The sequence below is a fragment of the Aythya marila genome, assembly GCF_965140915.1.
Source record: "Aythya marila genome assembly, chromosome: 4".
Classification (NCBI taxonomy): Eukaryota; Metazoa; Chordata; class Aves; order Anseriformes; family Anatidae; genus Aythya; species Aythya marila.
Genome location: NC_139045.1, coordinates 7,948,266 through 7,975,336, shown reverse-complemented (window position 1 = coordinate 7,975,336; position 27,071 = coordinate 7,948,266). Strand labels below are relative to the sequence as shown.

The following is a 27,071-nucleotide window of genomic DNA, read 5'->3' as shown; positions in this document are numbered from 1 at the left end:
GCATTCTACCACTCGCCCTTTCATTCACATACCACTAATAAACTGGTGTGAGACACAAACTTTCCAGCAAATTGAAAATACAACTTATTACTCATGTATTGACCTAAGTAAAATCATGGAAAGAACGCACCTTTACTATTTTATTTTTATAGATAACTATAGTGGCTGTATTTTTGAGAAAGAGCTTTATTTAATACTACCCCTAAATACCAAAACAAGAAGAAATGCACCAACCACAGATTCCATTTATATTGCTTCTTCATTAGTCAGGAACACTATAAATGAAGTAAACCAAACATATTATTATAAATTAGTTTGCATAGATAAACATATGTTCAGATTTCCTAGAAACCTAAAATAATGTTGATGAGAACTGCATTTTCATCCCTTTGGCCAGAATCCAATATATATTTTCTCTAATTCTTATTTTCCTTTCAAATTAATTTCATGTTTACTGTATTTTCAATTACAAGATTAATTACTGGCGTCCTAGAATATCAGTCTTCCTTATATTAGGTTATTTGTCCTGAATGCCAGTATTTGGATTAATTGCAAACCTAGTGTATATACTAGCCTGCAGTCTTGAGCAAATCGAAGAGCAGTTTTACGAAATGGGATCTTTTTCATTCCTGATGTTTTGTTCAAGGACTTGAGAGCTGTGTGTGGTTCATTATACGTGCCAGGAGCTGGTGTGATTGATTTCACATGTACAAAACTCTAGTGAAGCACGAGGGGGAAAAAAATATTCCAATGATAGCCTACAGCACATTCAGGAACTACAAAAGCAGAAAGTGCTTACATCAGTATAGTACTCTTTTTTTCTTTATGACTGTAATTTAGAAACTTGGCAGCTACCAGCTTGAATCTTTCTGGTCACATAGAAGTGATTTTCAACTGCGTATTAACGGCAAGCATTGACACCACTTGTTTATACAGAATATTTTGTATGGATGCCCACAAACAGACTAGCTGATGATATGCAAAATGTTTATTCCATCAGCCCATGCATTAGTGATATAGCTACAGGTATATTTTCAAAGCCTTGGCTACCTTTGAAATATTATGCTTTCTATTTGCAGTTTTCATCATTGCTATTTCTATACATAGCGCATATTGTATACAATTGGCATAAATTGCAAAATAATTTTTTATACTTTGATACTTAAATACCACAAACCAACTAGTAGACATAAAAAATAAGGGGGGGAAGAATTGTAAATTAATTGTAAATACATTTTAGGGGAAAAGAATTTAGCTCATGTGTGAGCATGAGTTGTGCCACGCTAGTTGGCCTTGGCACATGAGAATAATCCTTTGTTATGCAACACAGTCCCCAGGCAGCTGAAATTATTGTGTTTACATAAATCCCACTAAAGGCCACTATATCGCTAAACCACATGACTTTTTAAATCTTATTCAAAACAATTGAACTAATATTCCTCCATGGAATCACTCTCCAGTCACCAATGCAAACATCAAATTTAGCATTCAGCTCACCATCACTGAAAAAATAAATTAAAAAAAAAAAAAAAAAAAAAAAAAAAAAAAACAGATGTGCATCCTTGTTTTTAGGCTGTTTCATTTTATTCAGTCCTGCTTTTTTTCCCCCATGAATATTATTTTCAGAAAATAAATGTTTCTGAAGTATAAAGTAGAGGGGATGAAACCTTTAAAGCTGCTAAAGCTTAGAAGCTACAAGCTATTCAAAGCCTGTTTCCCACACAACTATCACACGGTTCTATAGAACATAAATAGAACATGGATTATTTTGGAATTTTAAAAGAAAAAGAAAAAAAAGTAAAAAGCATACAGTAAATTTTAGCTGACTATAAAGTGTGAAAAAGAAAAAACTACCTTGATAAACCCAACCAGTAACTTTCTGAACAGAAACTTTCTAAAAGTGTTTAAGAAAAGCCAGACATGCTTATTCAGCTATAATTTCAGAATACATTACATTATTAGTGAGTAAGAAGAAAAAAACAGAAAGATAATCTAATTGATAGAAACAAAATCAGGTTTTGTCCCAAAAACTGGGGCAGCTATCTTATGCTAATGAAGATGAATACAGATGGGAGAAAAATAGGCCTTTGGAGAAATAACAGGGAAAGAGAAATGAGAAGCAAAGATTTGTTCAAAACTATACTACATTATATGTGTATTGCCAGCTTGCATTTGCTGGGTATTTCATGATAATTTTAATAAATCATTTTTTACGTTTGGTCACAGAGTCATGAAAATGTCAGCTTGAATCACTAACAGCTGAAAGATGTAAATTAGCTTATATATATATATATAGCTTATATATATATATATATATATATATATATATGTAAACTACTTTTAAATATCGTATGTGTTTCAGAAAGGTAGTAAATACCTCAGTCACAGTCCAGCACCTGACCTATGTATGGTTCAGTGCAAACCTCCTTCTAATATAAGACAATACCCATTGTAAGTGTATACACTGTATATTTTACAGTGGTTTACATGCTCTAAAAAGATTGCACTTATTTCTGTCACCATGCTTTTGGAGTACAAACCTATGTACTATCATTATCTGAATTATGTCTATAACCACTGAAAGGCTTGTGAAATTCTCCATGCATTGCATGTGAAATAAAGCAAAATACAAACTGGTTATTTATGTGAGAACTTTCAAGTATATACATAAACACAGACGTTTGGATCCATAAGTACTTTTATGTCTGATGGACTTTCATACAGATCTCAACATTGTTTAGCTAGACTAAACAATGGAAAAACATACAAAGAAATTAAAAACAGTTATAGAACAGTACAATTATTATTTCTTCACAGTTATCTTACTGTTTTACTAGTCAGGTTATTATAATACTTCTGAATGAGGAAAGAAAAACACATATGGCTTTCTTGATATTTTGAAAGAAATGGAGCACATAAAAATTAATTTCCCTTCTGTATTATGTTTTCCTTCTTCCAAAACTGACTTTTCATATTATCCAGGTCCTTGAAAACCCTGAAAAAAATATACATAACTCATGTCGTGTAACTATCTACGTATTTATGGAAAGCAACAATTGCTTGATGTATGTATCAAGTTGAAGTGAAATTAAAAGTGAATGCTTATGTCTTTTTCATTTTAAGACATAGATAAAATGAACTACTAACCAGTCACTGTGAGGATTGGGACGGGGCAGTATATGGAGTATTGACTTAGTAAAATGCTCTGTTTTGTGATTTGACTCCCACTTTGCAGCAAACGTAAGATTTGATGAAAAGTCCTTTAGCTTCTTCACATTTTCTCCATAGTTCAAAGTACTCAGATAAGGTATCATGCTTCATAGTACAAACAAATATACTACCTGATCTTATGTGAACTGAGACAATAAATTGGAAATTTTTGCTTATGCAAGATCTGTTTACATTAAAGACTATATATAGCTTTCATGGATCTGTTTTGTTTGGAGAAAACAAGGTCAGATCATGGTAATCCTCCAGAAGAGCACCACTTGTTTTGTTGGTATATAAATATAATAAGATAAATTAAAACTAACTCTCTATACTTGAACATAAGATAATTTTTCTAAACACCTCCACACAACTCAATAATATAAAATAACAAAGTGTTTCGTGAGGTTTCATGAAAAAAAAAAAATGTGCAGTGCAGTTCAAATAATTTAATCCAAAATTATTCCACATTTAACAAGTACTGTCTGTCTTGCATGCCGACAAGTTACGGGCACATGCAGAGCTTGTTGTTGGTAGTATCCTAACTAGTTGAGTCTACAGAAGTGCTAGCATAACCATAGTGCTTCCTCTCATACAAAAAGCACAATAAATCATACTTAAGCAAAGTTTAAAGAAAATGCTGCTTGTTTAAAACTTTAGGTATGGAACTTATTTCAAAATCAGCATTTTACTGAATTGCTAAGGCATTATATGCTCAATACCAGGAAGGACTGTATTAGAACATGACATTAGTGGCTTTGGTGAACTGTAATTAACAGTTGATTGTCTAATTCATACTGCATACTTTCCATCTTACAGAGCTGAAAAGATTTTGCACTTGCAAAACTTCTTTATGCTACTGCAACATAAATTTACATTAGCCTGAGTTAACATATATTCTGCGTTTCAAAAAAGATATCTGTCCTACATACTCAATTCCAAGAATTTATTAAAATCGAACAGCTTTAGATCAAACAAGCCTTGTACAGAGATCACATGGATAAAGAGAATAGAAAATCAACTTCTGAGTTGATCTGCAATAATAAAATGAAAAATATTGTCCTTAAAATGCTGTACCTGATACAATTTAAAAAAAACAAAAATCCAAATCAGAAGCATTCAATAAATTCTATACAAACTGCAACTGTACACGTCATCATTTTTTATGTAAAAAATATTTAACCAAATATCTGTGCAGAGCTGTTTTTTCTTTAGCGTGACTGTATCTCAACTGTTCTGAATTTGAATAGCAGCAAAAGAATGACATGAGATGTACATATGCATTCCTGCCAGCCTAGCTCAATTTCCACTTACATCTGTTAAAAATTCACAGAGTTTACAACTGGCATTCAGAGTGATTTACAGCAATTCACGAGAAAATATATTTTGAAGATATCTGAATCATATTGCAACTGAGAGCACTTCCTTTATAGTCATAATGCACCTGTTACTTAAAATACTTAACACAGGTGGGAGCTGGAACATTTTAACACTAAGTTACACAGAGTCAGGTTAATAATGCACATGCAGCTTTTCTACTCCATCTGCAAACCTTGAGATCCATTAGGTTCTCATATTTATGAGACAGTATTTCATAAATTGTATTATTTACTTTACAATCGTTTACCTTTCCTTTAATTTGAAGGAAAACCAATTACTACTGTTTGTACATTACTACTATGGCAATGAAGAGAGACCAATAATTTACTTGTCAACTAAAGCTACCCAGTCCCAGGATGTGAAATGTTGTCCAGTCTCTGAGGTAAGAGAATTAACTTAGAAGGTGCAAGTGAAAAAACAAAACAAAAACATTTTTCTTCTTTGGAATTTCACAAGTTTACTAATTTTACAGACAGCATAGTCTGAATAACTGTGTCTAATATATCAATGTGTTTTACGGCATGACCTCAGCCTGTTCAGGGAAAAAAATATATAAAAAAAAAATCTATCAGTTACTTTTTTCTTATGGTACATACAAGGTATGGAAGATGACAGAAAATTCTTCAATATGGTAGGATATTTCAGCAGATGATGAAACTCAGTGTTATAAATTAGAAGATATTGAGTGTAATAAAATCCTTATATATCAACTATATTTCTCTGTAACTTAAAAAGAACAGTGTGTTATCCTTCAGGACTATGCATTTTTTACTAAGATTTTACTTTGTTTAGTAAGCTCTGCTTATATTAGTTTTTTTAAAAGTACAGAAGACTGATTTATGCAGTTTATTCACTGCAATAGGCAGGAATGTTTTGTTCTGATGATCTCTGCCATGAAAAGATATACTTACAAATAATGTTTGACAGCTTTTAAACCCCATTATCCTATTTTCACCCTTTAATTAAACTGATATAATCACAATATGTCTTATTGAACCATTGAGATGAAACATAATACTTAGATTGTTTTATATTGTTAGGATCAAAATTTTCTAGACTAGAATGGGTGGCAAAATGTATCAGACAAAAGATTAGTTTGCTATCAGTTACAGATTTAGTGAGAGTTCAGAAACTGTTTTTGTTCTCTAAGACAGCAAAACATGACAGAACTGCAAGCATTTCTTACAAGATTTTAATGATTCAAATTAAAACTAAAAATAGAATCATAATCAGCAGTGGAAAAACAAATTAGGCAAAAATAATAATGCTATCACTTGGAAGTCTTCTTTCTTCCAGAAAATGTTACTGTGCGTGTTGGATATATGAGAACACTGAACCAGTCCAACCATTAGTTATAATACGATATTTTTATTTTTGTATAGCAGAAGAATGCTTTATATATTTACAGTCTTTAATCTAAAAAACTTGAATGTCTCTATATGGATTATTGAAGTAAATTCTTAACAACTTGGCATATATTAGAAAGCAATTTCATCCATATTTTAATAAAGAAACAGGAACCCTGAACAGAACTGATCACAAACTGATTTACAGGTAATCCAGAATACCTTTAATTCCTCTCCAAGAACATAAATAAATACCTCAACAAAACACTGAGCTGAAGTGTTCCACAAATATATAAATGCTTGCGTCTTTTCGGTATAAATAACCCCAAGGACACATAGAAAGGTATTTAACAGTAGTGTTGTTATTTTACCACAGAAAAGGACATCCATTACAAGGAAATACGCATATGCAAAACCTTTATTTTGGCTTAAGTATGAGAAATATCCTAAGATATTATAAGACCTAGCTTAAAGCTGAGATACCTGTTCCTTCCTTGGTGGATCTCTTCAAATATAGGAAAGCTCTAGATACTAGAATCACTTAATATTAACACAAAAGAAATCTGTTTATTTCTAATTTTCATGAGGGATTTGGTCAAAATGTGATCAGCAATGAAAAAGAAAAAAATAGGATCAGTAGCAATGGGATTTCAAAAGTAACAGAAGAGAATCATAATTCCATGGGCACCTAGTTCCTTTAAGCAACCTTGAAAATGTCAGCCTGATATTGTATCTCAGAGACCTACTAACTGGATTTCTTTAATAGCTACCAGTTGTGTTGCAGGATTATAAAATCTCAAGGAGAAACTGATTTCACGAAGCAGCTTATTCCCTCCAATTTTACAGGGAATTTCTAAGTTTTCTTAATTATCCATGAGATCACCCATTAATGTCCACATAACACGTGGTTACCATTACAACATTCATACAGCACTGCTGCCACCATTAAAATGAGACAGGGAAAGTTTTAGCCTGATCTTTTCCAGTGCAGATTTATCACAAAATTATTTTAGTTGGAACTTATACCCGCGCTTTCATGCCTGTAACAAAGTGGTAACGTTATTGATTCAAATCTTGTTTTCTACATGAATGTTGTACATTAAATTTTGCTAATAGCCAAACTCCTACCCACCCGCTCACTCATTTTCCCCACCCTTGAGTGGGACAACAGGGAGAAATTAGGATGGCACAAGATAAAGACAGTGTGATCACTAATCAATTACTATAATGGGCAAAACAGACTCAATATGGGGAAAAATTAATTTATTGCCAATTAGAAAAAAAAAAAAAAAAAAAAAAGTCAAAAAGTCATATCCTGAAAATACTCTTGTCATTGACAACACAAGCATTTGCTTGACTAAAAGCATGTTTAAATCCCACTGTGGGACCCCGGAAGTTGTCTGTCTGTTGCCACTGTATTGTAATATTTGAAACTCCATGTCTCATTAACTCTACCTGCTCCTGGCAATTCACCTATTTTGTAAGAAAAAAAAAAAATGTACATCACAGTTACAGCATGGCTTCATTAATGTTACCTTGAAAGATTTACAATCAGAAAAGTAAAAAGTCATCTTACTTTGAAGTATGTTAATTACATTAGATGCATCCTGCCTTGTTTAGTCATTGTGCTTTTGCTTTAGGATCTCCTAAACTGGTAAATTTTTTAATTGTTAAATATACATTGCTGAATACTCCACATGAGAATAAAAAAATTGGCCAGGTAACATTAATGAAAAAGAAAGAGGTTTTCCCATATGTGTTACTAATTTGTACTCCATTTTGATGGAGTACCTGATATTCAAGAAACACTCCAAATTTACCCAGCCAGAGCTGTCAGCAGGCTTTATGTCCACAAGCCTCTGCAAGACAACCATTCCTTGTGAAAATATGTCCTGTGCCTCTTCCCCTCACTCCTCCCTCATCTTCAGATTGTGGGAACACAACTTACACTTGTCATCAGTGATGCACAACTCAGTAGAGCAGAGATATAATCTGGGAGCCTACAAACATTTATAACATTTTTTTTTTTTTAAATGAAACTAATTACTTCAATTAAACCTTCTACATTTGCCAAAGTTTAGAAACTTGCTGACCAAAGAACTGACTTCTGACTGCCTGTCTCGGACTTTTCAGTGCTTAAAAAGCCAGCCCTTGGACCAAGAAGGATGCTTATAGATGCCTCAGATGTGAAAATTTACCAGTGAATAGGAGTTAAATATGCAGTGCTCCTACAAACAAACTGGAGAGCCTCGAGAGCTCCCCTAAGAAAAATTAAGACACAGGATTACGTCTGATTTATTATCACCCATGCTCACAAATTGCTCATTCATTTTCCTTTAGATAACCATTGATTAAAAAACAGCAACAGTTAGAATCCCAGAATACAGTTAATCAAGCAATTAGTAGAGTTAAGTCTGTCTAACCGAAACACTTTGAAGAGCTAACATTCATCTATTCCTGAAGTTATCCAAAAAAGATCAAAAAAATCATTCTTTTAAAATGGTAATCCTATTTACCTCATTCTTACACAACTTAAAAACCAGGTGATAGTCTTTTGTCATTTCTTAAAAACAATATTTAATTTGTGGGCAGAAACTAAGAATGGAAAATTTCATCAAATCAACAAGTTACTGTAAAAGTCTTAAAAAAAAAAAAAAAAGAATTACATAAAACTCTCCTCTTCATACAATTTTCAAGTTGTTGGTTTTTGTATTTTGTTTTTTACTCAGAATATATACGTTTTAAAAACCTAAGTAAAAAAAATCTATATATATTGAAATTGACACAATGAAGTTTATCGTTTCGAGGTCTGACAGACAACTGAAAATTTTCAAGATAATAATGCATTTGTCAGTATAGACTTCCCAAAATGCATCATTTTGAAAAAAAAAAAAAACTCTGAAGACATACTGGACATTATTATAAATTTCACAGTGCTTTGTGAAAATTACTTTTCCCTAATATGTAAATAGTGCCTACAATGAAAATCATGGTCTACACTATGATGACATTCATTTAGCCGTGTTGCTTCTGTTTGCTTGTACATCTCTACCATTTTGTTGCCCTTTAAAGCATTTTCTCTCCAACAAAGTGCATTACAGTGACGGAACTAGAAATTGAAATTATGCATGTTTCTGCTCTAAGAACTGACAGATATTAGTTGTGGTATTAATGACATTTACAATACTGTCAAACCTTTAATATTTTCTATACTAAGAAATGGAAATCAGCTCAAGACAGTGTCAGTGCCAGGCACAGCTGAGCTGTTGCTGAGAAGTGTATAAATGCAAATGAAGACAAAACAAACTACATTAAGCTTACTTCAAAAATCCTGTTGGAGCTTTGCTGATTACAAAAGCATTTTTAAAGGTCTAAAGTAATATCAAATCGGTTGTCCTTAAGTATTAACAAATATACTAAAGTAAAATCCTGATCCCAAAAACCACTTACACCCTGTGAATGACTATTTATACACGGCATCTATTTGTACTGGCTAAAATAAGATTCACTATTCACAGGATTAAGTTAAACTGCACAGCTGTAAGCATTTTTCCCCACATGCTCAAGCATACCTATGGAGGTTTGTACTCTAAAAGAGCAGAGGTTCAAAAAACCTTCAAACACAGTCACTTCTCAGCAACCTTTCAACACATTAAGTAATGGAACTTTTCCTACTGATTCAATAAAGATCTGATAAAGAATTCAGACACCTGCATGAAGCCCCAGTTCCAGTGATTACTAAGCCACCGTATCTAACAATTTTTCAGGACCTTAAAAAGTGTAATTTAAATGTCAAACTTTACTCTCTTGATAGTAAGAATTTGTCATGCTTCTTCCATATTAATGCAAGTACAGCCAGTGCTAAATTAAAATACTTTTGGCTTCTAGAGCAGGAAGAGTCACAGTAGGAGACACCTAATTTCAGTCCAGCTAAATGCACCCTCTGATCACTAGATGGTATAATTTAGCTAGCTCTACTTAGACGGGAAGAAAGCAAGCTGCACTTAGTGTAACAGAAAAGTGGCAAAAGCAGATAAATACCCATTTCCTATGTCACCTGTCCTGAAAAAACAAAAGTTCTGCCTATAATCCTCAGAGGGTCACTCTAGCAGCTGGTTAGTACCAACCCACATAATTTAAAGCAATGTTGGTCAAAATCTATTTTCCTTCCAAGGGAGAGTAAAGATTTGGAAGTGACCAAAAAAAAATCTACATTAGCATTAGCTCTCACAGATTTTTCTTGGCTTCCAATACTCAATTTTTTTAAATGCTCTGATACAAATTATGACATAGCTGCAGGTATCAAGAGCTACTCCTGTTTAGATTTCTTTACACAATAAACAGGCTCTCCTTGAGAAACAAGTATTACATCACTATTACTTGTTATCAATACAGCCCCATCAAATGAATTTAATCTCTAAAATGCTCAGCTAACTTGCATATTCTAATTAATATCATGCTGAAAATAGTTAATGACACTAAATATAGCAATCTTTCTAAAAGGGTCAAATTTGTCGATCTGCATTTAAGCTATAAACATCAGGCATGAAAATGAATCGGTTTATGAAATAACACTAATTTTGAAAGGTCCTACTTAAGAAAATTATTTCCTTGACTCCTTTTTTTTTTTTTTTTTTTTTTTTTTTTAGTGTTTAAAGTTTAATCAAACCATCCAGTAAAGGATTATAACAACTGATAGCAAATTGAAGCGTTGTCTCTCTTCCTATCACTCTCAGCAGAACTGCTCATTTTTCTTCCCTCAAGAGTTTTGAGGGAGAAGACATTTCATCAGACAGTGTCCACAAGGATCTATACAGGTACATAACAGAGTATGGCTTTAAAACTATGTTAACATAAGAATACTTCCTCACTTTTAAGAGATATTTTTATTAATCTGTAATTTTTATGCCATTCCATAAGTTATATTATACAGTGCTTCCCACAACATTATGTATTATAATTCTTGAAACTTTATAATTTCACATTTTTTAAAGGTACAAAGCTAACCAAATTCAACAATATGCTTGTGAAGAAAACACTTTGTTATTTGTGTTTGGATAAAATTTGGTCACAAACTGGATGGATTAGCCACTGTGTTTGCTGTCAGACAGAATACACTGCAGAGACAAATAATGTCATAGGAGCTCCACAAAAAATGTCAAAGCTTCTTTATTCTGCACATACGTTTCTTTAAGATCCTACAGTCAAAATGTTGCACTTCAACACAGTGGGTTTGATGAAGAGGTGAGAAAAGAATTAATAAACTGCCAGGCCAATTCTGTGCTCAAAAAGATATAAAATAAAACAAACTTCAATATACTCGTATGAAGTTAATTTCCCTTGAAAGTTTAGCACATGAGTTTCTCAATCCAAAAGGAGATCTATGAAAATTCAAGTCACAGAAGATCATTTAGAAGCTTGCTTGAGAATAATTTGATTTTCTGAGTCTAACATACTGAATGAAGAAACAGTTTGAACCAAGAAAATATTATAAGCCAGAACATGAATTCCACATGATGATCTCATTAGGACAGTACAAACCATAGGTAACCTTGAGCACAGGAGATTGGACAGTGGGAGGAGATGGCCAAACAAGACCAGTCAGTATAATCACTGTTTGGAGGTATGATCCAGTCTACCAAACATCTTCAGAATACTGTATCTCAAACCTAAAGCATAAGGAAGGCAAACTGAAACAGATTGTCATTGTGCAGATTCAGGTCACGTTCTGTCAGAAGGAATTAAACAGAAAAAAAAGTTTTATGCAGATGTAAGAAAATTTTCAAGAAGCTGACAAAGCATTTTTCTTCATTTATAGAAAAGGAAGTCTGAATAAGATTGAATTTCAGCATGCTGCTGAAATCAGTGGTACAAACACTTGAAAAAATACCAACATCTGGAGAAAGCTTTTTCAAACACAACAAAAAAAGTATTAAAAAACTGTATAAACAAGTAGTCTGTAGATAGGAGATACTGATACACAGCAAATCAAACCTATAAACATGACAGTAGTAGTTAATTTAAACATGTAAGTGCCATTATCACATTATGTCCTCCTATGAAAATCTCTGAATTTCTTTCATCATTTCATCAGGTTAAACTGCAGCAAACAGTATCTATATAACAACACCTTTTCCAGGAGTTTTCAGGAACATACCTGCATAAGGTGACAAATACAAGTATATGAGGTAAATAAAATTCATTGGACAACCTGCTTTCAAACAACCACATCAGAAAATGACCAGTATCTACAATTGGAGAGGCAAAACGAAGTTAATCAATATATTATTCTTGGAATTTGTAATAATATTCATTACAGTTTTACTATTGAAACCAATGAGCTTCAGATCCTCTCAAGGGTCAATACCTTTATTTTGCTTTCAAATTCCCATATATAATTTTCAAATAAACGCTGCATATAGAGGTGAAATGTAGCTTTAAAAAAAAAAAAAATAAATAAAGACTCCTGTTGCTAATTCTACAGTGCACAGAAATGTTTCACAGATATAAACAACAATTAATAGAACTGTATCAGTCTTTTAAGAGTCTGCATTAGCAGTTGCCAAACACAGATAAAGTGACAGAATATGTGATTTTTTTCATTTTATTTAACACTGAAAGGTAACTGTATTTGAACATGCCATTATGATGCCCCTAAAAATATTAATTATTCTATTATTCAAGTATGAATTATCATACTCCATTTTCAGGTGCTAAATTTAAAATCGCTCACGTTGTCAACACAATAGCAAAACACTGCCATTCTTTCTCTTAACACATCACAGCATAGAGTTGGTGGTTTTAATTAAATAGAGACATTTCAAAAGCATGTATCCATTTTCACATATTCATAGTTTATCAGCAGAATGATTACATGAAAGTGATTCATGTAATTTTGGTACACATCAAGAAAGCCTGGTATTGTTAAAAAAAAAAAAAAAAAAAGATTTCTTTTTAATGAGGAAACCAAGTTTGAAAGAGGCACAAAGGATGGGTGCAAGAATAAAAAAGCGCAAGGCAGAGAACAGTACAGAGAACAGTGGAACAGAGAACAGTAGCAGTGAGAATGAACATGACTAGATTTCAAAGAAAGGTGGTATGTTTTATGTTGTGGAGAGGTTAAAAAAAGCTACAAGCAGCAGGATGATGCTAGAAAGGAACTGAATCACCTTCATTTCAGAACACCATAAAGAGGATGTGTAAGAGATAATATGGAGCTCACACAGGATGAAGAACATTAAAAAAAAAAAAGAAAGAAAGAAAGAAAGAAAAGAAAAAGAAAAAACTCTTCACTGAGTGAATGTTGTCTACTCATCTATTCTGTATACCCTAAGGCAAGATCCTGAAGAAAACACAGTGTCATCATGTAATTAAAGATTGTGTCACAAACCATAGATACAACAAGGCCATATTAAGGTTACCTGGGCAATCTTAAATTGAAGCTTCCCAGATTATTCTAATGGCTTCTGTAAACAGCATAAATGCATGCACATATTCTGGATGGGTGCTGAATATGATCTTTAGTGCTGGATAATCTGAGATCATAAATACATAAAATGTGTTAGCATAGTATTCTATTTCTCAAAAACAGAGAGGATGAGTAAATTTTAGTATTTTCCTTAAGTCACAGCAGCAAGCCCCTTTTTTTCAAGCACAGCAGCAAAATATATCTCAATCAACAACAACAACAACAAGAGGAAAAAAACATAGCAGCAGCAAGATACTGCACTTTTCAGGAGACAAACTATTAATGCTCCCTTCCATGTGCCAAGCAGAATTAGCTGTCATAAATCATCTCTACTGCAAGTACAAAGCATGTATTTTTTTTGCTGTCCAATTCATCTGTTGTACACGCAACTTGAAAAGTTACAGTTTTATCACGCATGAGTGTATTACTTCTGACAACTTCACTAATAGCATTCTTCACTAAATACATAAGAACTTTTCTGATAACAAAATTGTTCCAGCTGTTACCAAAGCAGATGGCCACTATTTTTAATATAAACCGAATAGACTATTCTTACTTGAAATACAACCTTTCCAGCAGACAAGGTCACACCTTCCTAGTGAGAATGGTTTCTGATCATTACTGAAACAGGCACAAGCAAACAGTGATATTACAGAACTTTGAGCTCCAAAATACATTTGCCTTTACATTCTACTTCAAATGTCCCACCACATCAAACAAAATGTGTATCTACACAATCACACGGAATGAACATTCTCTTATAGAAATGAACGTTCACAAAAGTTTAGTATAAGAAATAGTTTATCCAGAAAAATGTAAAACATTCTCTCAGCACTAAAAAAAAAATAATTAAAAAAAAAAAATTGAAAAATCAGTATCTGTTCCAGATTATGAAAAGAGAAATGATGTACTTAAGATTTAAATTTGTCAAAGAACTAAGTGGATAACAGTTTACTTATTAGGAAAAGAAAAAAATATATATAATATATATATATATAAATATATATAATAATTACATTTAAATAAAGCTTTTTCCAGTAATACAAATTCCATCCAAAAAAATACTGTTCCTGAAATTGATACAGTAATATCTCATCAGAAGATATTCATAATGAACTTTTTGGTTTTCCGTCAACTCTTTTGGGGGTACAAAATAAGTTTACAGAAATGATTGTCCTAATTATCTGTGATCCTGGCTTGTATTAGGAACAGCGTGACCAGCAGGGCTAGGGAGGTGATCGTCCCCCTGTACTCAGCTCTGGTGAGGCCGCACCTCGAGTACTGTGTTCAGTTTTGGGCCCCTCGCTACAAGAAGGACATGGAGGTGCTTGAGCGGGTGCAGAGAAGGGCGACGAAGCTGGTGAGGGGCCTGGAGAACAAGTCCTACGAGGAGCGGCTGAGGGAGCTGGGCTTGTTCAGCCTGGAGAAGAGGAGGCTCAGGGGCGACCTTATCGCTCTTTTTAGGTACCTCAAGGGAGGCTGTAGCGAGGTGGGGGTTGGCCTGTTCTCCCACGTGCCTGGTGACAGGACGAGGGGGAATGGGCTAAAGTTGCGCCAGGGGAGTTTTAGGTTAGATGTTAGGAAGAACTTCTTCACTGAAAGGGTTGTGAGGCACTGGAACAGGCTGCCCAGGGAAGTGGTGGAGTCACCATCCCTGGAAGTCTTCAAAAGACGTTTAGATGTAGAGCTTAGGGATATGGTTTAGTGGAGGGCTGTTAGCGTTAGGTTGGAGGTTGGACTCGATGACCTTGAGGTCTCTTCCAACCTAGAAAATTCTGTGATTCTGTGATATTAATATTATTACTTCTTGTAAGTGAAAATCCATTTATACTGGTATTTTTTTCCAAGGTATTGCTTTACTATTCCATGTTATCCACGAATATTTCAAACACCTCTGAAAATAATGTTTGCAAAATTATTTTGAGTGTAATTTTAAAAAGAAAAGTCATGCCTAGGATGTAAGCTAATCAAGGCTCTACATGGCACTGAGTTAAATCCTCATCAGTGCTGCTAAACTAAACTATTCAGCCCTCATTCTAAAATGGCCCAGCACAACTGGAAAGCTTTTCTTATAAAAATATCTCTTTTTGTGTGAGTGTTTAAATTCAACAATATAATTTGTATTTCATATTCAGAAAGATATACAAATGTAAAAACCTTTATAATGAAGAGAATTACAGACTTAGGCAGCAAGAAAAGCCAGGGAGAATAACATCCAGGCAATGGGAAATGTTGGTCTCTTAGTTTTGCTTTAAATAATAAAAGCTGGTACTTATATGACCCTCACTGTCAGTAAAAAAAAAAAAAAAAAAAAAAAAAAAAAAGGATGGCAAAAGCAAGCGGGAATAACGCCTTGGGGTTTTTTAAGGAAATCACCAACACCTTAAAGTGGAAAGGGGAGTCTTTCTTCACTGGTGAATGTAGTCCTTCCATTCTGGAGAATGTGGCAGGGGAGAAGCGGGTGCTTTTAGAATCAGGCTTTCTATCAGAAATTAGTTTGTTTCACATTTAAGTGTGCTGTACATTGAAATCAGTCACTAAATGAAATTTTTCCAAAAAATAAAAATAAAAATAACTGAAGTGAAATATTGAAATATCAGTTATAACACTAATAACACAGAAAATACATGCTTAACTATATCAAAGTTTTGAAGGAAAGCAATCTGTTGTGATCCCTGATCCATGGTGTTATATCGAAAACTGTTTTCAACCATGGTGGTAGAAGATTTGACTCCTGTTTAAATAGCAGTGCTGATGGCAATAAGGGAAGAAATCTTTCACATTCTTCTCCTGGCAACAGAATTATGAATGCATTTTATCTTCAGCCTTACTTCATAAAATTCTAAGTAAAAAAAAAAAAATGAGGATGGGCACCTAGAGTTTGGATGCAAACACTGATTAACAGTTCAGCACTGCAATACGTTATACTTTGATATTTTTTAAGAAATGGTCATAAATAATTCAAGTCTCTGTTTTAACCAAGCTGGTATCAGACAGAATAAATAAAATATAACTGCTAAGTATAAATTAACTAATCCAAGGAAAGAGCCTAATGTTATTAGACTTGCTATAAATATTTTGGTCCATTTCTGTGAAGGAACTATGCATCCGTGTCCTGCACAGAACAACGACTTTGCCCGTCCTCCAGGTACGCCCGGAGGGCAATGTAGGCTATAATGACCCATCTGTTCACTGCTGGCAAATAGCAAACTTCTAATGAAGACAGATGTGGGTCACCCTGTACAAGAAGGCTGCAGGGTGTTAATGAATCCACCTAATGGTCACTACCTGCCACTGTTGACTGATTGATGAGCAAAAGGGTTAAGCTTCAAAAGCAAAGACAAGTATTTCAGGTAACCATTAGTCTTACTCGTGTATCTCCGTCACACACACTGCCTAATACATACATACATATATGCGCACACACATACACATGCCTTAATGTTGTCATGTTGTCTTCCCCAATTTAAAAAAAGAAAAAGAAAAAAAAAAAAAAAAGAAAAAAAAAAAAAAGCTTTTCTTATTTTTCCTTTGAACAGCCTGAAAAATATGAAAAAAGACCTTGTGAGAAATTTATTATCTTTATTGCCCAAAGAAATAGAAGTACCCAATATTCACAGCGATTTTTAGACACAACCTCTGACACTAACAGGAAAACTAAAAATCTTAAAGGAAATAATTACCAGTTGCAAAACTCTACAAGTAATCACATTTCATAAAAAGTATCATCTGATAGCATAGGAAGGAACTTTTGCAGTGAACTCCATTCACACAAGGATACAGGGTAATAGATTTTTGTTATAATGATCACCACAGGAGTTAGAGAGGATTCAACTATTTCTGACAATTCCATATGAAAGCAATGGCACCACAAAAAAACAGCTATTTATGAACAAAGTATGGACATAAATCCAACCATTCATCAATTCAGATAGTAAGCAAGTGTCAAGAGATATTGCAATGTGAACACTAGAGAAGGAAGTCTCCCTAGACAAAAAGAATTAGATATAGATATAGATATATGCCCTCTAGTGAAAAGTGTTATGACTGAGTTACAGTGAGGTGAAACTTGCACAGAATGTTACCAGCTGCCAGGATTCACCAGGATTTTTTTAATAAACAGCTAAAATAATGTAAACTCACAGCGCTATGCATGTATGTTAAAAAGTAAAATATAAAGTTAATAGTAGAAAGAAGTATTTTTTATGTAACGACTTTTGAGAGGTGGATTTTTTTACTTTTTTACTTTTATTTTCTGAATATGACAAAGAGAACCAACCAATTTAATTTTTGATAACACTACTGATAGAGATAAGCAACCCCAAAATACTAAGTGCTACAAATCACCCACAGGGAATTATTCTTTACCAGCCATACCAGGTGATGGTATATTAAAAAACAATCCTGTAGTAATAGCGTAGTGAATAGCACATTGCTTTAGTATCAGGTTTCATAAAAATGTGTGAAGACACCCTTACTAGAAGACAAATTTGTATCCCTTGCCGTGTTCATCTCTTGAATAACCCTGATTCAGCCCCATAATCTCATTCTCTACATTCCTAACTGTAAAGCAAACACCAGGATCCCAGCACATTCAGTCTGCAAGCCTCAAAATATTCATACAGGGAGGTGGGGGACCATGGGGTGTGTATTTCAAGACAAAATGTATTTGAGAAGTAAACAGTATTATTACATCCTTTTTTTAAGGTTAATACACGGTGATTTTTGTCTTGATAGAAGTCAGGTTTTTTATCCAAATCACAACATAGCAAAAAGTCTCAACAAGCAAAAGATAACACTGAACTACTTGTAATTCTCAGTATTATCAGACAAACAACAGCCTTTTCAAGTTTTCAGTTGTAACACTATTTTTGAACACAATGTTCAAAAGTATAATAGCTGCTTTTAATCTTGTGTACGCATTAAGCCCACTTTTTCCATTCATATTGTAAAAATCCATACAAAACAAGTGAGTCAGCAGCACTCAAAAACTTTCCATTTGTATAGTTGGAGATTTCCTGTAAATATAAGGAAATTTATGCCTACTCGGTGAGAGTAAAAACTGCAGCTTTGCCTAATGTATGCCAAGAAAGTCTCTAGTGTAAGCTACCTTTTCAAACACATTTAAATTCACAGGTGATTTACTATTGTTCCCAGAATTGAAATGATTAAGAAGCTTCAGTATTTTGCCTGAGGCAACAGAAGTTCTCTCTTCAAGATCCAGTAACTCCTATCTATATGATTCTTTTTGCCAGCAGCTATTAACATTACATCCAAGATGAAAGTTAATATATATGGTCTATTGATATATAACAGAGGGCTTTCACTGATTTATCCTGTGAGAACAAGCTAACAGCAAGGTTAAAAAAAAATGGGTGCAATGTGTACTAAACATAAGTGAAGTGCAGAAAATAGTAATTCTGTCATCATGGTTACATAATTAATACATAGATTAATCCATAATACATGGATTATTCGCAATGTCACTAGCAAATAAAAGCTATCGGGATATAAAAACCCTCCTAGCCTATAAAGAGAAACTCAAGTGTTAATGTCATCAGTAATAGTGTATATACAGAACATTCTGAAAGGGACTGCGTTGTTTTTCAGTTAGCTCACTTGCCTGTTGAAGAGTTGTAATTTATTAATGAGAAATACTTACGATTCCAGTAAAACGTGATTATCAGTGTATTCTATTTTTATCCATAATACCAACTTTCCTTCAGGGGTGTCATCACAACTAAGAAAGGATCGTGTAACTTTAAAACTTAGAGTGCATGCAGAGAAATGTCATTTGGGCAGAATTGTCATTTCCCTATATACGCATGCTTTGCTCATGCTTCATTCTGCTCACAGATAAGACAGCTTCCTGAAAAGGGGAGGGGAGGCAGGAAGAAGCAGTTGCATGCTTAAATAGCATAGCATAGACATTAAACAAGCACTTAAGGTCAGGACATCCTCAGAAAATTTGCTGGTAGTATTTACAGCTTTGGATTAACTTGTAAACTGATTTAAACATAAATGTGAGGTAAAAGTTGCAGATATTTTTTTAAGAGGAAGACTGGTTAAAAGGTACTATGTACAACATCCAATATGTGCTACCCTCAAGTCATGTAGAAAAAGTTGTTGCACATTTCTTTTCCCAGAGATGTCCTTCTTCAGAGCCATAGGAATATATCAAACTACTCACTTGGGGCACAAATAGTAACGTAGTACTACGTTTTTCGACCATCTTTTTTTGAGACAACAAATCAGTCGTTTACCAGACTGGCAAAGGGTGCATCCCTAACACAGGGACAATAGTATTGTCTTACTTAGTATGGCAAGTGAATGTCTTTTTAACTTCACAATGTCCTGAAACTCATAGGACTATGTATATGTTGCCAGTTCAATACATATAGATGCTTAAACACAATAAAGAAATGGGAACTGAACTGACTACTTCACGTTTTTAATCATTTCCTAGTAAGGCATTGGAGCTTAACAAATACACTCAGAATTTCCATTTATTTTCATTATTGGCAAAGTATATCCCTCCTCACGTGTAATGCTTTGTTCTAAAAATAACTAAATAAAATTTGTTCTACAGACATCTTCCAGAAATCTGAGTCAGGAAAAAAAATAAAATAAAAAATCTTAAAAAACAGCAGTTTCTTCCCATTTCAAGGAATCGAACCTTTGATAACAACCCTCCATAAAGAAGCGCATTTACACAAATCTGCATTAGGCCAGAACTTTTCTCTTTCTCCTCATCTTGATTATAAATGGATTTAGAAATGATACATTTCTTGTCTCTCTTCAGCAACCTTTTACATAGTTGAAGTCGATTACAGTAGTCTCCCTTTGTTCTTAAACTGATACAGCTCAATCACTCCTTCCATCTAGAAACAATCTCACATTAGTCTTGTTATTTTCCTCTAAACTATCTCTGATTTCTCTACACATTTTTGACTTGAAATGCGCTAACTGCGACACAGCACTCCAGATGAAGCCTGCTTTGTGTAGCACTGCCAGTAAGTACATACCTTGAGTTTCACGTGCCTTCCAGGTGATACTTCTATGTGCACATACTAACACAGCATCTGGCATTTATCTTTCTCACAACATTGCAAAATTCTTGACACAAATTCAGTATAGAGATGGTTGCTCTTTGGCATTCTTCTGGGTATTCAGACCAAAGCTACCTAAATGTCATGTGTATCAGTGCACAGAAAGTTGACAGCATTTATCCAAGTTGTGTTCATTTTTGTGGTCTGATTTTTAGGTGGTCCTGTGCAGACCTAGGAGTTGGACTCCATCCTTTCCAACCCAGGATATTGTGTGGTTCTGTTCTATGATTCTCTACTAGCAGTTCTACCACATGAAATTTGCGTCTCTAGTTATTTTTCCAAAACGATTCAAGAAAATGTCATTTTGCACTTGCTCAGTTATTATAAGACGCATCTTTAAAAGTTTAACTTCCTTAGGATAAAGTATCTTAGTTATACTACTATAGTTGGAAAAAAAATAGTTTTATGGACTTCTCACCACAAAATACTAATGCAGTAAATTTTAAGTATCCAGATCAATGCTTTGCATTTTTAGATGAACTACTGCTCTTTTCTGATGTGATATCAGTCTGTTGCTTCCTTCCTAATTCCCAGTTTAAAAACAGCCTACAGATGTTTTTGAATTTATGAACTACTTAATTTATGAATTATAAGGTCATAGTACTTCATTTTTAAGTACATATTTAATAATACAAAAAAATGACTATAAATATATTAGGATCAGCAAACTATTTACATATTGATTTAAGTTCCTACAATAAATTTTTACAATAAAAATGTACATATCTTCTTTATTGCATATAAATTACTTTCTTGTAATGCAAAGAAATCAATCACAACTCATATAAAGCCCAACTTAGTTATCTACTGAAATTTTATTTATGCTCCACTTATGTATTAGTACTTATTTTGATTTTGTATTACACTGCAATGAAACCTATCTTTGGGTATTACGAGAAGCCAAACGGCATGGTGGTCAGCCTCTTCTCACAGGTAACCAGTGATAGGACTAAAGGAAATGGCCTCAAGTTGTGCCGGGGGAGGTTTGGGTTGGAAATGAGGAGACATTTCTGCTCAGAAGGAGCAATCAGGCGTTGGGACCAGTTGTCCAGGGAGGTGGTAGAGTCACCGTCCCTGCGGGTGTTTAAGGAAAGGTTGAACATGGTGCTTAGGGACATGGATTAGTGGGTGACGTTGGTAGTAGGGTGATGGTTGGACCAGATATCTTGGAAGTTTTTTAACAACCTTTATAATGCTATGATTAAAAAAACAGTTGTTTTTTTTTTTTGTTTTTGTTTTTCCCAGGACACGACTCCAAGCAGGGAGAGATAAAATAAAGCAATAAAGTGAGTGGAAAGATGACTGTGTCAAGTTTCCTATAGTTTTTCTTTGGTTGGTTATTTTTATTAATGTTTCACTTTAAATACAAACAAAATTAAATTTATAAGTCCCTCCACTTTTTCAGAGATATTGGCTGCACTTTCAGCAAGATTTTACCTCTTGATAACTTCTTTTCTCCCCATTAGTTCAGTAGGACTTTGCATCTGCTTTGGCTAAAAGACCTAGCTCCTTAAAAAAACTTTTTTTTTTTTTTTCCCATTAAAAAGCTGGGGCAGAGGAACAGTTCATGATGAGACAAGATTATCATATAAACTTACAGTTGTTAGTAATCACCCTCTAAAGTCAGGGACCAGTCCTGCAAACCTCACTGACTCCATTTGTTTCTCATTCATGAAACTATTTATACAAATATATATAGTATATATATACGCTAACAAAAAAAATTAAAAGAGATGACAATATAAAAAAAAAAAAAAATCCAGTAAAATACATCATACAGACATTATAACAAAATAAACATCCTAACCTCTGGAAATTCTGATTAAATTACAACTTTAAGGAAGTCCAAATATCTTCAGACATGAAAACTCTCAGTAAGGTCATTTAGAAAATGTTTCTCTCTCCCAAAAGAGCCCCTGTGATAAACATGCAGTCACAGATGAACATTTTAATGTTTTTGATCCTAAATTAGAATGAACTGATGATTAAAAACAATGCCATTTGCAGCCCAGTCTTTAGAACAAAGAATGGACATGGTAACATTTGTAGGCACGTAATTCATCCTACTGCTATAATTTTGAACCTATTAGTCAATTGTAACCAAATTTGACTGAGAGCTTGCAGATACGAAATTCTTACCAGCTTTGTGAAAAAGATTACTTTGAATATCTTTTTCTCTTCTGATTTATAGGATGCACTGTAAGCTTAAGTCTTATCAGAAACCTGTGGATCCACAGGAAAATGTCATGAATGCCTTTGCGATAGAAAAAGCATAAATTAGCATCTAATCTTTCCTGGGCAGCTGCAAATCCAGTCCCAACGCTCAGGGTTAAGTCTGGTTGTAAGAGTAAGGTTTCCAGTTACTGCATTCAATCCCAAAGCTCAGAGCAGAGTTCAGCTGACTGTTCACATGACTATTGCCCACCTACACCCTTTAACTGTAGTATTGTAGCTATAGACAGAAGATGTTTTTGTTTTGTTTTGTTTTGTTTTGTTTTGTTTTTACCTGGCCAGTTGTGCTTTTCACACTTGGAAATATTGAGATTTTTTTTACAGTAATTACAACACGTTGTTCATCAACTTAAATTACTGGAATGTATTCTCAGCTTTAATTCTCATTTAGCTTTTATTTGAAAATACGAAGCAATATTCATTCAAATGTTTATTAAACCAGCTTGGAGAAAAAAAAAAAAAAAAAAAAACATATATATGCCTCTACCTACATGCAGAAACCAACTTATCTTTCCCTTCCCTTCCTGCCTAAAAAGACCAGTTTTCCCCTCCTTCCTGAATCTATCTAGTTTTCTTCATTGCTTACTACTAGGTCCTCTTAACTCTTTTTACACCCTCCTGCATATGCTTTTACGTCATTGTTTCTGCCTTCGTCTTCTGTCAAAGGCAGCTTTACCTACCCAGGGAAGGCTGAAGTAGTTCATTAGGGCTAAAGGAATTAAAGAGCCAATCCTACGTTATGACCCCTTAGCATGGCACACATATGATCATACACTATACGTAATAGTTATACATAAGGCTTGAGTTCTTTGAACTTTAATAAAGCTTTTTACCTTGACAAAACGATTTATTTCCCTCTTTCTTTCAAGATTCTAGACATTTATGTCTTTTGTCCTGGTAATGGCTGTTCCTTGTTTAATAAAATTCCAGCAAGTTACCTCTAGTACTCACAACTTTGACAAAATGATGCTTGATGTTCTCATATTAATTCATATCTCAACTTGTTAGTATCTATCCCCTTTTACCATCCTTCTTACTTACCAATCTATCCTTCTTACCATACTTTACAGAAACACTCACATAAAGTAGAAAAAATAAGAACACAAAATGACAAGAGTGTTTCTTCATACACAGTCTTTACCCACAAATACATTTTGCAGGAGACATGGAAAAGTCAGTCAAAAGAGAAAAGTGCATCTGGATCTCATTAAGCATTTTTTTTCTTTTAATATCAATCTCTAAAAATATAAGTACATAAGCAAACAAAAATAAATATATATATATATTTAACTAAGGAAAAAGTATAGAAGCAATTACTTTAAATTTTATTGCTTAAGCTTTCTCTCTGCATGAATACCTAAAGGTTCCAAAATTCTGCCATGCAATATAAAACATCTGAAATATTCCAGTTATTCAGTTTGAAACATCTTAAAACTGACCAGCACAGGTAAATTATTCTGTGTATTTTTATGTATACTTACTGGATATTGATGAATTCTGAGAAAAATTGTGACTATGAATCATTCAGTTTTAACTCTGACATATGATTCCAAGTGTGTGAAAATACACTTCACAATCTTTACAAACAAAATATAAAAATCTTATGCTATGAGATCATTTTTAGGGGTTTTACAGTGAAATATGGTAGCAAAAAAAAAAAAAAAAAAAAAAAAAAAAAACCACATGATTTCTGATTCTTAAATGTTTGGAGTTTTTAGTTTTGTTTTGTTTTGTTTGATTTTCAATATAAATGTAATGTTTTTTCATCCTGCACAGAAAATCTTTACACCTGAAATGCAATATAGATTAGTCTTTAAGTAGTATGAAAAAGCTGAAGTGGCATTACCTTCTTTTCTTCCTGTAATTCTATTACTTCATGATACCATGGGATGAGGAGGTCATATTTTTTTCTTGCCTTCTTTTTGATGTTGACGTTTTCATAATGCAGCACAGTCTCCCTTTAGAAAGTTAAAGGAAAGATTTATGAGCCTTCATTTTTAAATGCTTATCTAAACACACTTAGTGAAAGCCTATTCTCCTGTTACAAACAGCTGCTGTTTGCAATAACTAATGAAAGCCTAGATTACTTACTAATGGGAGGGGTCCCACAATATTGTACAATTAAGCTGTAAACCCAAAGAAGCAACACAAATCATGTTTCAATAATGGCAAAATCATGTAGTTGTTATCACAGGAGGACCCTAACAACCACTCAATGGAGAAAAAAATAAAAACCACACAGGAAATATGACACACCATTTTTGAGATATGTTACTGTACCATGTGTAAAACAAAGCCTCAAGTGAGTTATGAGGCTCTAACTCTAATTATGAGAATTACCAATGAAATCAACTAGAATAGACCTATCTATATCACATACACTGAAAAAACATTGAAAGCTCTCTTGGTAGCAGCAACACTCTAAAGAGCTGTTTTATGATTTAGTTTTAGGAAAAAAAAAAAAAAAAAAGAAAAAATACTTTAAGGAGATCACTTTAAATATACAAATAGTTTTTATGAACACTTCAAATGGTCATAAAAAATGGTAAGTCTGGCCAAGACACTGGAAAAGATTTCAACTATGTCTACTGGGTCTGGCTGGGATGGAGTTAACTTTCCCCTCTGTAGGCCATATAATGTTGTGCTCTGCAGTTATAGCTAGAACAACATTGATATCACACCAGTGTTTATTGCAAAGCAGTGCTGGCCCAACACCAAGACTCTTCAAATTTCCTCAAAACCAGGAGGATGGGGACAGGCAAAAGACAGGGAGGGGACACTGCCAGGGCAGCTAATCTAAACTGACCAAAGGGATATTCCATACCTTGCAGTGTTACACTCAACAATAAATGTGGGAAAGGAGAAGGAGAGAGGAAGACTCTCATTATGAAGACGTCTGGCCTCTCAGACAACTGCTGTGCATATTTAGGCCCTGCTTCCCAGGATGTGGCCAAACATTGTTCGATGATGGGAAAAAGTGAGTAATTATTTCCTCTCTATATTTACTTATGAGAGGTCTTTGCTTGTTTTTTCTTCTTTCTTTGCCCTTTAATTAATTATCTTTATCTTAACTCATGAACATTTTTCTTCCCCACCACACGTTCTTCTTCCTCTCTCCCTTTGAGGATAGGGAGTGAGAGAGTGGTTTGTGATGTAGTTCAGCCATCCATCAGGGTGAAACCAACACAGCCCTTTTTGGTGCCCAATGTGGGGCTTGAAGGGTTGAGATAACAACAGATTAGACCAGAGTGCTTTAGAGGGAACTTACAATCATCATATTTATTTAACAGTTTCTGGTCACAATGTTGAATGGTTTGCTCTGAATATTGTTCTTTGTGATCCTGTTACATGTGATCCATGCCATGTTCTCTCTTTTGCTGTATATCACATCTGAGAGCTTGTTAATGGCTGCAGGTTTTTTTGTTTGTTTGTGGATTTTTGTTTGTTTGTTTGTTTGTTTTTCCAGATTGCTGTGCTGTAAAGCACTGGCCTTTAGCCTAATCTGATATTTGGGCCCTGCACTGCTACCATCTCCGAACTTCGGGAACCACCTCATGAAGAATATTAACAACTACGTTCCCTCTTTTTCTCCTCTGGAAGTCAATTGGTGGAGGGTATCAGGAATGGTACCTCTTCCTCCTTCCACTAAGGACTGATTACAATAGCTTCTGAGTATTTTGAATGTCCTTGTATAACCAACATACTCCTATTGATAGTCTCCAGAAGGGGTTTCTTGGTTTTCCTAAGGGCAGTGGATTTACGTGGCAAGGTTTTGGTATTGGGGGCTGCGGTTGTGGCCTCCATAAGAAGAATCCAGAGGCTGCCCCATGTTAGACAAGGTCCACTTTCAACCAGCTCCAAAGGGACCTGCTGCTGGCCAGAGTCAAGCCAATAAGCAATGCTCTCTGGGAGAACATATTTAAGAAAGGGGGGAAAGATCTGCTTCACCTGCACCAATAAGGGGAGGAGATGGGATAGGGTGGATAGGGAGAAGATGTTCTTGGTTTTTTTCCTTGTTTCTTACTTCTCTAGTTTGTTAGTAATAGGCAAAAACTTTTACTGATCTCCTTAGTCTGAGTCTGTTTTGCCCGTCACGATAATTGATGAGCGATCTCCTTGCCCTTATCTCAACCTTTCAACCCTTTTGATCGTGTTTTCTCCCCCTTTACCTTTGAGGAGGGAAGTGAGAGCGGTTGTGGTGGAGCTCAGCTGCCCACCTGAGTAAAACCACCACAGATACCACCCAGGAATGGGCCCCAAGGCAGCGTGGTGGTGGGTAGCAAGATGAGTGGGAGGTACCGGTCACTGTCTCCTGCAATGGTTTAGACT

The 27,071-nt window shown here is 34.3% G+C and overlaps 1 protein-coding gene across 1 annotated transcript in view; it reads right to left on the bottom strand.

Moving 5' to 3' along the window:
* Nucleotides 1-26,571, bottom strand: part of STPG2 (sperm tail PG-rich repeat containing 2) — a gene marked incomplete at both ends in the record, with an annotated part of 32,613 nt that extends 6,042 nt beyond the window's left edge. The window contains 3 exons of the mRNA XM_082758616.1: nt 575-717; nt 24,589-24,700; nt 26,504-26,571. Coding sequence (XP_082614742.1) covers nt 575-717; nt 24,589-24,700; nt 26,504-26,571 — 323 coding nt within the window. The remainder of the gene's footprint in view (nt 1-574; nt 718-24,588; nt 24,701-26,503) is intronic.
* Between the last annotated feature and the right edge of the window lie 500 nt (nt 26,572-27,071).